Raw genomic sequence first — 12,210 nt, 5'->3', positions numbered from 1 at the left:
AACATACCAAAGTATTCATTACCAGACCTCTTGAATTAGAATTGATTTACAACGTTAAAGCAAGCTTTTATAGTGACAAGGGTTGGAGGAATCACAGCCTTGGTTCAAAAGTTTTTGACTTGAAGAATTTGTAGTGTGAAACTAGTGATTTGGTGCGTGCGTAGATGGTAGTTTTTACCATTTTGGCCCATCAAAAGTAACCCCAGGAAGGAAATATCTCCTTACATACAAACGACCGCATTTAAATTTTTTTATCCCCAGTAGCAGTCGCAAAACTTTCACTTGTGGCATGACCAAGGCCACAAGAACTGTAATTTTTTTTCACGCAACATACACTTGTGAAAGTGAAGTGTGTAGTTTAGTTTATTTTGTTTTAGCAACAGTATATTTTTCTCATTCATACAATTTAAAATAGTTTCTGAAAACAACTTCTCTTTTTTTCCTCTTGTAATTTGGTAGTTACAGGTGTTACATTAAAGGAGAAGAGAAAATAAAGAACTTTTTTTTCTTTTTTTTTTTAATTTTATTTTTATCTTGTAACTATGTGCATTTGAGTATTCCAACTAATGTTTTATCTTATGTTGCATAAAATTGAAATTTTGGAATTAGAAAAAATTAGTGAAATTGGAAAAAATTTTAATTCAATTTTATGAGTTACTTTTCTCTAATTTTATCAATTCCATGCAGCATAACATAGTCGAAAAAAAATATAATTTATGATTTTATTTTAGGTGAAACATGTGGTATGATATTAATATTATAAAATAGTTCATCGTTTTTCGACCTGAATGAAAAATTGAATCAAAAATAAAAATTAATTCTAGTTGGTCTTGGTCTGGCCCGAAATGTTCAAATCTTTCAAAACCTAAATAGATTTCACTGAAGTAGAACAATATAGACATACAATTAGAGATCAGAAGCAGTAGGTATTATCAAGCAGCATCATTTAGCTAGTGGCATTAGAGAGAGAATGAGGGGTATTTTGGGAAGACTAAAAGGGCAAAATGGGTATTACAGCAATAATTTAGGAGTGTTTATTGCACAGAGGGGTAATTTTGCACAATTTCAAAAGATTAGGGTGTTTATTGCACACTTTTTCAAATAAGGAGTAAAAATACTACAAAAAGTATATTTCATGGGTGTTTTATGCACTTTCCCCTTACATTAAAGGAGAAGAGAAAATAAAGAAACTTTTTTTTATTTTTTTATTTTTCTTGTAATTATGTGCATTTGAGTATTCAAACTAATGTTTTATCTCATGTTGCATAAAATTGTAGTCTTGGTATTAGAGAAAATTTGTAAAATTAGAGAAAATTTTAATTCAATTTTGTGAGTTACTTTTCTCTAATTTTATCAATTTCATGCAGCATAACATAGTAAAAAAAAATATGATTTATGATTTTATTTTAGGTGAAACACGTGGTATGATATTAATATTATAAAATAGTTCATCGTTTTCCCACCTGGATGAAAAATTGAATCAAAAATAAAAATTAATTCTAGTTGGTCTTGGTCCGGCCCGAAATGTTCAAATCTTTCAAAATCTAAATAGATTTCACTAAAGTCGAACAATATAGACATACAATTAGAGATCAGAAGCAGTAGGTATTATCAAGCAGCATCATTAGCTAGTGGCATTAGATCATTTAGACAGAGGAGGGTAAACACATTGTAGAATACGAACAATATATAATGAATTAAAACAGAGATAATGAGGTTAATTTAGTCTCATGACTAAACATAGCTATGTATAGCTTTCAAATTTAAATTTAATTCATAACGTAGATCTCTCTCCCTCTTGTCATATATATATATATATTACTCACTGAAGTAAGCCAAAAGCCCTCATCATGGTAGGATTGACAACACTGAAGCCTCCATCAATCACAAGATTGAGACCACTTATATAGTTGGCGTCCTCACTTGCCAAGTAGAGTGCAGCCTTTGCAACATCCTCACATTTGAGAATTTCACCATTGAGATTGCCCATCTCATACACAGCAGCCACTCTTTCAGCTGCATCGTAACCACTTGGATCACATATGCCGGTGATCACAGCGTATGGCGACACACAATTCACTCTTATGCCATACTGTCCAAGCTCGCCTGCCAAGTTCTTTGTTAGTCCTAAAACACCATACTTTGAGACTGCATATGCATGAGTCGAAAGCCCGGCAATGGATGAACAAGCACTGCCTGTAAACAGTATGCATCCCTTGTCCCGGGGTAGCATCACCCGGCCAGGGGCGGAGTCAGGAATTTGGTTCAGGGGGCATGTTAACACTGATAAAATATTTTTTTTTCAAGTAGGTCAAAAATATAAGGGTAACAACAGTGCATTAGAATCATGAATAAAAAATGAATAAGAATAGAAAAAAGAAAAAGAATGTTATTGCACATAAATTATGCTTGAGTGCAAGAAAAGAGAAATTTTTAAGAAGAAAATGAAATAAAAAGAAAAAAATATGAGAGAATTTTGAAGGAAAAAATAGGTTTTAATTGTAGAAAGAGAATGCAAAAGTTTTTTAATATGACAAAAAGAAATTTGAAGTTTAAGAAGGAAAAGGAATAAAGAATTAAAGACACTTTTAAAAATAGATAATTTTATGGGGATAATTTATAAATTTTATGAGGGAGTTTTTATAAATATTTACAAATTATATGCATAAAATACAATAAATTTTAGTAGATTCAGGGATAGAGGGGCCGTTTTATTAATTTTAGGGGGGGCATTATGTCAATTTTTATAAATTTATGTATAAAAAAATAAAAAATTATAATGGGGTAGCATGGGCATGGGGGGCAGCTGCCCCCCCTGGGCACATGCTGCCTCCGCCCATGACCCTGGCAGCATGTTTGGCTCCTAAGAATGATCTAACCAAGTTAACCCAAAGAACCTGGTCTAGATCCGACTTGGGGGTGTCCAAAATGTTTCCAAAATGGCGGTCCACAATGCCTGCATTGTTGTGCATTATGTCGAGCTGTCCATACTTGGCAATGGTGGTGTCAACAAGATTGCTGATATCTTCTTCTTTTGACACTTCACAGTGAATAAAGCATACATTTTCACCAAGTTTGTCGGAAATGGCTTGTCCTAGCTCATCCTGGACATCTGCAATCACAACTTTGCTAGGGCGAGGCCAAGATCTTGAGGTTGGGGGGACCAAAATTATAAACAACAACTAAGCCAGAACTTTTGAAAAAAATATATATATTATGTAAGCAATTTTTTTTTACTATTTATTATATTCATACAAAAATATATCTTTCTAAACTTTTCCCAATTTATTTAAATAAAAAAAAACTAGTTATTTAAAGAAATTTTTTATCAAACTTTCTAAACAAACACAAATAAGATTTATGCCAAAATTATAAAAAAATTCAATTAAATAACTCTCTTTATTTGCCGAAAAAAAAAACACAAACAAATTAATAAAATAAGAATTTAGATTTTTAAATCATTGATTTTGTAAAAATTAATTTCTTATAGAATTCTTATAAAAGCATTCCAATAAAAATAAATAAAAAGAAAAAAAAAAAGTGATGGAAAGAATCATGTATGAGATGAAATTTTAGGATAGTAAGGTTATGAAAAGAATCGTGCTTGAGTTAGAAGGATTTAAGATAGTCACATTATAGAAACAACGATGTTTGAGTTGGGATTCTATAGTCGTCAATTAAATCACGTTCTTTTAGATTATATATAAACTATCTTTTGTTAAATGCTAATTAAAAAAATAATTTTTTTTTTCCTTAGGTGGGCCAAGTATAGATTTTATATCATATATGTTATATTATTTTATTTTTAGTATATTTTTACCTATACTAGAAAAAAATTCCAAAAAAAATTAGGGGGGCCATGGCCCCTGCCAGCCCCCCTTCCTTCCGCCCCTGCAAACTTGGAACCATTTTCCCAAAAGAGGTGCACAATGCTTGCTCCGATTCCATTTGCACCGCCAGTAATAATTGCCACCTTCCCTTCTAACCTGTACGTATACAAATTTAGTAGTACTATACATGCACTGATCGAATGTGCCATAATTTGTAACTGCTGGTTGTGTACATTTTGAGATTTTAAACTTATATTGAAAATTATAATTAATTAAACACAGTTTAAAATAAGTGATTTTTCATATATGCATTCAAAATTCGGAGCTCAATCTTTGGAATCCGGATCCCCTCTTGTAGTGGAGATCCTATGCCCTTGTCTTGTGGTGCACATAAATTGTTAGTTCAACAAATGTAACAGTTACGTCAAAAAGTTATAGTTGTTGTATAAATAAAGGAGGGAATCCAAGTTCCTCTCTCATTGGTTGAGCCAAAATGTTTGTAGCATTTTCCTTCTTTTTGTTTTTTTAAAAGTACGTTATAGCATTTTCAACCGTTGTGTATATTTTTTTTGTGTAATATGATGTGTCAGGATAGATTTACACAAAAATTTTGGATTATTTATTTTTAGCTCTGGTGATTGTTTTATATCTTTTGTGTAAAAATATATCCTCCAATAATAACTAACCACGTGTCATGCCAGAACCTCACATAACTGTTATAAACCTACTTAATAATATAGTGATGATTCTTTAATGGGATGAGAAAGAGATAGCAGAAGGGAAATATGCTGATGTGACTGTGTAAAAATATTGTATAAAATACACAACGTACAATTTTACACATTGATGACATGACAGTGTATCTCAACAGACTGCTGGAGATAAAAAAAAATTTATACATCATACGTGCCGGTGTATATTTTACTTAAAAGAATATTTTAACAGACTGCTGGAGATACTCTTATGACTTAAAACTAGGAATGTACACGGTTCGGTTTGGACCGGTTTGAAAGTTTTTTGTAACCAAACCATTCCTAACGGTTTTGAAAAATCTAGAACCAAACCGAACCATTTGACCAGAGGAACCAACCAAACCAAATCATAAGAAATCGGTTTGGTTCCACGGTTCCTCTTTTATTATTATTATTATTATTATTTTTGTTTCAGAAGTATTAATATTTCAAAATTCAAATGCACAACAATAAACTAATTTAACTCATAAGTGAATACATTCAAATTGCTAATATATTCAGAACTTTTAATTAATTATTCAATGTCACTTATGAAGTGAAAACTGCTATAAGGAAAGATGAGTTAATTTTTTTTAACCTCCTAATTTAAGACGATTTATCTTTTCTGCTTGAAACGTGCAACATACTGAGTAGTACCACCTATACTGTGATGCAATATTACAAGATTTTGCATCAACCAATGGGGGAATTGCCATTGTGTTATAGGATATTACTACATATTCTTCATGGATAGAGAAATCAATAATATGTCACTGCATTAATACGTTTCATATTTCATAGAACTGCTAATTAAAAAAAGAAAAATTGATTGAGACCCACCACTTACATTTGTGGTGGGGAATAATCCTCCAAATCATGATGTAGTAATCTCACTTTCTATCAAATTAAAATCTGTTGATGCAAAAATCCGCACGATCCGGAGCCAATGGCCATTCCTGCAAGATAAGAGAAGTGATGAGCGGCGTGGTGCCGGCCGGGTGTAGTCCGTCGATCAAGTTTGTACTTGACGATTGAATATCCGATAAAGGATTTCCCTCTGGGATGGGATTTATGGCGTACCTTTTTATGTTGACTGGTCTCACTTTTATAGAAAGTTGAAGTTGTCGTTCTTCATTTCCTTCCGGGAGAGAAGGAATTAGTTAATCGTATCTTTAGTGCAATCTTTGAATTAATCAAATCTTATCATTTAATTACTTGGTCACCTTATCTGTAACGACCTTAACTGATGCCAAATTTTTTTTTTTTAAAAAAATTCGGCATGACCTCCGCTAAAAATCGTTTTACAACAAGCTGTTTAAAAACATTTTTAACCTGTCCCAACACAATAAACATCTAATACATTCCATGGTGGTACAACCACATCCTATATCATCTAAGTATCATAATTACAGTCCCAAAATACAAGATTAATATCAAATGTCCATGTCATCATACAAAATACATTATGCTAATTCTTACAAAATAGTGAGACCCAAGTACAAAAATAACAAAATAAGCTCCTAATCTATACTAAGTCTGTGGTAGAATGTCATCCGCCACTTCTTTCCCGTTTCCTGTAAAAAATGTTAAATAAAAGGGGTGAGCAAAATTGCTCAGTAGATGGTGCCTAAGACACACCTCTTGTGTCCCCGTGAATCCAAACAAGGAATAGGACAATAGGAATTTGGAATCATGCAAAGTCGGGAAAACACAATATCAATTCTAAGTTCAAAACAAATAAATTTCATGCCATGAATGCAATGTTATGCATGTCACTCCCCATTTTCAGAAAACATCATCACTTCACAAACTGTTAATATAACCCGCCCTTTGGTGACTCCGCAACGACATAAGAGAAGGATTGGCTATTGTCCCTGACCTTTGGTACCTCTGCAGCGTCATTTGGGGCCCAGATAGCTCAACCACGCTAGGGCAATCTCCCTAGTTCCCTCTAGGTTATATTAACACACCGGCCATTTGGTGACTCCGCGGCGACCGGGTTTTTCTCAAAAACCGTTTCATCAAATTCTCCCAAAAAATTCCCTTTTTCATTATTATCAAATCATTGTACCCTTTTTCTTTCATGCCCAATGCTATGGATGCAAATCACATGCTTTACCATTTCCAAGAAATTAAAGAAATTTCTACTATACAATTTAGCATGCATCCATATAGTTATTTTAGCAAGATAATAAACACTTAGGTATGACAATTAATATATTAAGCATACTTTACAATAATTCTAAAAGAATTTCCATAAACTTCCATGAATAATTTCTAATAATTTTATCAACACAGTCATATAGAGAATCCAATAATCAAGCATATCTTTCATACAATTCAACAATTTCACATAACCACATGCTATATACAAAATCAAGTCATTTAAGAGGCAAATAAATCAAATTGATCATGCTTGACAATAATTATAGTAGAATGACTCACAAAAGCACAAGGTAGTGAGAATTAGAGACCCCTACCTCTATGTAAATGCAAGAAAATCTCTCCCTCCATTTTGACAGAATTTCAGTACATTTCACAATAATCTTCACTCTTTTACTCTCTTCACTGCCTATTTATAGGCAATTACAAATGCTGCTGGACTATCAGCTTTGGGCCTTCTTTCCAGTGGGCTCGGCCTTCTTCGATGGATCCTCCGAGCTCGGCCCATTTTGTGGTGCTCCTGTATGGGCTGAATTCAATTGTTTGACCCGATGCCACGTCCGCGGATCATATCCGGCCCATATTACTTCTGATATCCTCAACTGCCCCCATAATTACTCCCTAATTAATTAGGGGGTAATTATTAGAGGCTGCTAATCATGGCTTAACGGCTTGAGAAGATCTCTTGGTAAAATGAACGGTTGGATTCGGGGAATCGATGCTCTGAGATTCAAAAAAAAACTCCTCGATTTCCCGAATCCTTGGTCTTCGGGCCTACATTGTCTTTATAAGCCTCAGGGATGTTCCATCAATCTTCTTTACCGTTTCTATTGTTCTTTACTATTAATCAAACCCTTATCCATCTCTTCCGAATCAAATCTTCTCCGGCGATTTATTGCAAAAGCTCTTTTTTCCAGCAACCTTGTAGTGCTCTTTGACGTTTTCACTCTCTGAGGTTAGTTTTGTTTGCCTTTCTCTTTCAGAAGACCTCTTTTTCTCCCTTAAAGTCTTCATTCATTCTCACTATGACTATAGATCTAGATATTCTTCGCATGAGACTTCATTTTCCTGACGATATACAGATTAGAAATTGCCCTAAAGAGGTGGATATTAGAACTAGTGTTGGCCTTCTTCCCGGCGAGGTTATATTTTCCCATCTTCATCTTAACCTCATTAGGTTCCCTCTGCATCCCTTCTTTAACTATGTTTTTAATAAATTAGGGCTTTCTCCTCTGTAGGTAAACCCCAATTTCTTTAGAGTATTATCCGTTCTGTTGCTTTTGATCCGTGACAGAGGTCTAGATCTTGATATCATAGATCTTCTCCTCTGTTACAAAGTTAGCAAGATCCGTTCTGATGAACCATTTTACCACTTCTACCCGATCAAAAAGAGATTTATATATAAGGACAAAATCAAATCCGAGAAGGGTTGGAGAAAAAACATAATAGGGGTTAGAGGGGCTTGGTCTTCTCCAGTTGCAGAGGACTTTCCTATCCTGAGTGCCTTTGGCTAATGCTCGGTTTCTTTGTATAAGAAATTCAAAACGCATAAAAGTGACTGTTTTTGCGAAATTTGTGTCCCTCGCTTCTGTACTTTTCTTTGCCATTCCCTAGGCATTCCTTATAATGACTTGGGTTATGTTGTTTGCAGGGATATGATCAACTACTGGAACGAATATGTTTTAAACAACATCCCTTCCTGCTCAGATCTCCTTACTTCGGATAACCTCTTTGATATCTCACTTATTGGTAAAAACATGAGCCAGCTTTGGATTCCTTCCTTCGGCAGGAGGAAAGATCCTCCGAGGGTTATTGCTAATCCTGCTGAAACCTCCTTTTCGGCCTCAGTATCATCTTCGGCCACTATTTCTGATATCACTCCTTCCACCAACCTGAACGTGGTAACTGCCAACCCAGTTACTAACGTTCCACCTACTAATCCAAGCGCAACTCCTTCAGCTGGCACCCGTTCTGCCAATACCACTACTGCTGCTCGGGAAAATGAGAGAGGGAAGAGGCCTTAGCCTGATACTCCTTCTAGCCCAGAGAATATCCCTCTATTAAGAAGGATTCGTCCATCTGGACCGAATGCACCCATTCCACCTTCAATCAGACCTCCTGCTCCTTCAGGGTCTGTTTCGGCCAATGCTTCTGCCTCACTATGGCGCCATGGACCCCTTAGTTTATCCGAACAGAAGGGTTATATGTGAAGCCGAACGAGACCATGTTCAAGGATGGTCAAACCGTTATGGCATTCTACAGGAGCATGTGGACTCCCAGAGACATTGAGGTTGCCAAGGGTTTATCTCAGAAGGAAGCGTTCAGCCGCTTTCCTTTGTCTACCATGGAGGTAAGTCTTCCCCCTCAGTCAGCAAATCTTTACATAGTCTTTATATTTGATTTCTTCTGATCACCTGCTTGGTTTAATTAGTTATCATGTATATCTCTACAGACCCTGTTTGGGATGATGGTCATGCAGAAGCAAGTAGAGATGGGGAATGCCAAGGCTCGTAAGTTTTCTGACAGCCTTAATGTTGCCAATAAAGAAAACAAGATCATCATCACCAGAAATGCTGAGCTGATGGTTCAGCTCAGCAAAGTTGAAAAAAAGAGAGATGCTCTGAAAAAGGAGATAGACTCTCTTTAGGACGAAAAGGAGGCTCTGCAACTTGAGAAGAGTGTCTGGCATACTGAGCGAGAATCTCTTAAGGCTGAGAAGGAAGAATTTCAGCGCCTTCTGAGTGATGAGCAATCCGCTTGGATGACCTTTGAGAAAAGAGTTCTAGACGAGCGTGATGCTTTACTCAACACCATTAGTAAGGTAAATAGTGGTATGCTAGCTCTGCACGCTCGGTTTTCTAGGGTTGGGGCCCTCAGATATGCTCAGGGGTTCTGAGAGGGTTATACCGATCGTGTTCCAGCTGAAGGTCAGATCGGTTCTACCCCTGATAAGGTTGACAAAGAGCTGGAGATTGATCCTCTGGGTGTTTATGCCGACCCAGACTCCACCCCTGCTGAGGGCATATTTGATGAATGCCAATAGATCGCCTCTTCCAGGATCACTCCTACTCCCTCTACTGCTCAACCTCTGGACGTTCTTCCTATGTCCACCGTGATTCCATCCCATCGCTGCTAAGGATGAAACTTGGTAAAATGATTCTTCCAATGCTACTGAGGATAGAACTCAGTAGAATGATTCTGTCATTCAGCTTGATTCTCCTCCTCGTGAGGACGGAACCGCCAAAAGTGATGAGGGGACCGTTCAGCACCATCAAGAAGCTGACGAGGCAAATGCTTCTAGTTAGAACCTTTCTGATGTATTGACCTCTTTCCTTCTGCACTTTTGTCATCTGTATACCTCATTTTTTGTAACTCAGAAACTTCATTACTAATGAGATGGCTGACTTTTGGTTGAACTTTTGCCAAAAACCCTTTTACTTAATGATTTAATGCTATCTGATCTGATTTCTCTCTGTATGTCAGTGGTTGACATTCGGCTAGTGTGCCACTTTGCCACTTTTTTTTTTTTTTTTTTTGCAAGTTTTTGGTGTTCGACTTAGAATGCCATTTACCACTTTCACTCTTTTATTTTTGGCAAGTTTTTGGCGTTCGGCTCATAGTGCCAGCTGCCACTTACTTTGCTGAGTGGTTGGCGCTCGGCTAGAATGCCACTTGCCACTTTTACTCTTTTATTTTTGGCAAGTTTTTTGGCGTTCAGCTCATAGTGCCAGCCGCCAGTTACTTTGTTGAGTGGTTGACGCTCGGCTAGAATGCCACTTGCCACTTTCACTCTTTTATTTTTTGGCAAGTTTTTGGCGTTCGGCTCATAGTGCCAGCTGCCACTTACTTTGCTGAGTGGTTGGAGCTCGGCTAGAATGCCACTTGCCACTTTTACTCTTTTATTTTTTGGCAAGTTTTTGGCGTTCGGCTCATAGTGCCGGCTGCCACTTACTTTGCTGAGTGGTTGGCGCTCAGCTAGAATGCCATTTGCCACTTTCACTCTTTTATTTTTTGGCAAGTTTTTGGCGTTCGGCTCATAGTGCCCGTTGCCACTTACTTTGCTGAGTGGTTGGCGCTCGGCTATAATGCCACTTGCCACTTTCATTCTTTATTTTTGGGCAAGGTTTTTGGTGTTCGGTTCATAATGCCAGTTGCCACTTACTTTGCTGTTTTCATACACTCAACTTTTCAGAAGAAGATAGCTTTTTATAAATTTCGGAATTCTGTACAACTGAAGATGAATAATGCCAGAATTAGAACTTTAAACTTTCTACAGATAATACCTTTTTAAAGATGTAACATTCCATGGCTTGTTAACCAACCTTCCAGCCATGGTCTCTGGTATATATGCCCCCTTCCCTATGACTTCTGCAATTTTGTATCGTCCTTCCGAAGGTGACATCATCTTTTTAACCATTCCTACCTTCTTCTTCAGAACCAGATCGCCAAGTGTGAAATCTCTATGCTTCACCCTTTTGTTGTGGCTGCTAGCCAGTGTCTGCTGATAGGATGCAAGCCTTATTGCCGCAGCATCTCTCTTTTCCTCTAACATATCAAGGTTAAATCTCAGCATTTTGTCATTCTGTTTTTGATTCCATGTTAAGCTTCGGACAGTTGGAACCAAATATTCAACCGGTATGACTGCCTCAATCTGTATGCCATGGCGAATGGGCTTTCCCCGGTCGGCCATCTAGGGGTCGTTTTATAAGCCCATAGGACGTTCGAGAGTTCATCCAGCCACTTCCCTTTATGGTCTTCTAGTTTCTTCTTGATACAAGCAAAAATTATTCTATTCTTAATTTCTGCTTGTCCATTGGCCTGGGGATGACTTACTGCTGCTAACTTTTGGTTAATTTCATATTCTTCCAGCAATTCTCTGACTTGCTTGCTGTCGAGATTAATCCCATTATCCATAACGATTGACCTCAGAATACCAAAATGGCAAATAATATTACTCCAGATGAAGCGTCTTACATGGGTTTGCGTTACGCTCGAATATGGTTCTGCTTCCACCCATTTGGTAAAGTAATCTGTTGCCAGCAATACATATGTTCTGAGCTCTTGCAGTTGGCAGAGGACCAACCACATCCATGAAAGGCCATGGTGTGGCCATCACGTGTAAGTCCTTAGGTGGTTGGTGGATTAATGGTCCGAGCCTTTGGCATTTATCACATCTTCTGGAGAATTCTTCCGCATCTCGTGACATGTTCGGCCAGAAGTACCCTTGCGTCATTGCTTTGTGCGCTAAAGATCTTTCCCCTGAATGATTTCCATACACACCTTCATGAATAGCTCGCAATATCTGCCGAGCCTCTGTGGGGGTAACGCACTTTAAGTACAGCCCAGAAAAAGATTTCTTGTATAACTGGTTATGCACTATGGCGTACTTTATAGCGTTCGATTTGATTTTCTTAGCCTCATCTCTTTGCTCAGGCAGAGTACCATCCCGAATATAAGTTATGATCGGATCAATCCAACTTGGCTCA

General features: G+C 37.0%; 1 protein-coding gene across 1 annotated transcript; it reads right to left on the bottom strand.

Annotated features, from left to right (window-relative positions):
• Window positions 1-1,822: 1,822 nt before the first annotated feature.
• On the bottom strand, window positions 1,823-5,277 carry LOC132305444 (tropinone reductase-like 1). The gene is made up of 4 exons (XM_059803087.1): window positions 5,219-5,277; window positions 3,900-3,986; window positions 2,837-3,129; window positions 1,823-2,229 (listed from the first exon to the last, which is right to left on the bottom strand). Exons 1-4 carry the CDS (start codon window positions 5,275-5,277, stop codon window positions 1,823-1,825), a joined length of 846 nt encoding a protein of 281 aa, XP_059659070.1.
• Window positions 5,278-12,210: the final 6,933 nt, after the last annotated feature.

Source organism: Cornus florida, unplaced genomic scaffold (assembly GCF_030987335.1).
Source record: "Cornus florida cultivar Cherokee Brave unplaced genomic scaffold, ASM3098733v1 CherokeeBrave_3.0.0_Hap2_Chr04, whole genome shotgun sequence".
NCBI classification, from domain to species: Eukaryota; Viridiplantae; Streptophyta; class Magnoliopsida; order Cornales; family Cornaceae; genus Cornus; species Cornus florida.
Note: the sequence above shows the minus strand (reverse complement) of the source record. Positions and strands in the feature narration are given on the sequence as shown.

What these genes read in the sequence shown, in the direction of transcription:
- LOC132305444 (XM_059803087.1), bottom strand. Translation starts at nt 5,277, where the DNA reads ATGGCAATTCCCCCATTGGTTGATGCAAAATCTTGTAATATTGCATCA. An exon ending in TTTTGGGAAAATGGTTCCAA is followed by an intron (nt 3,130 to 3,899) that starts GTTTGCAGGGGC and finishes GCCTCGCCCTAG; the next exon opens with CAAAGTTGTGATTGCAGATG. An exon ending in ACATGCTGCCAGGGTCATGG is followed by an intron (nt 2,230 to 2,836) that starts GCGGAGGCAGCA and finishes GCCGGGTGATGC; the next exon opens with TACCCCGGGACAAGGGATGC.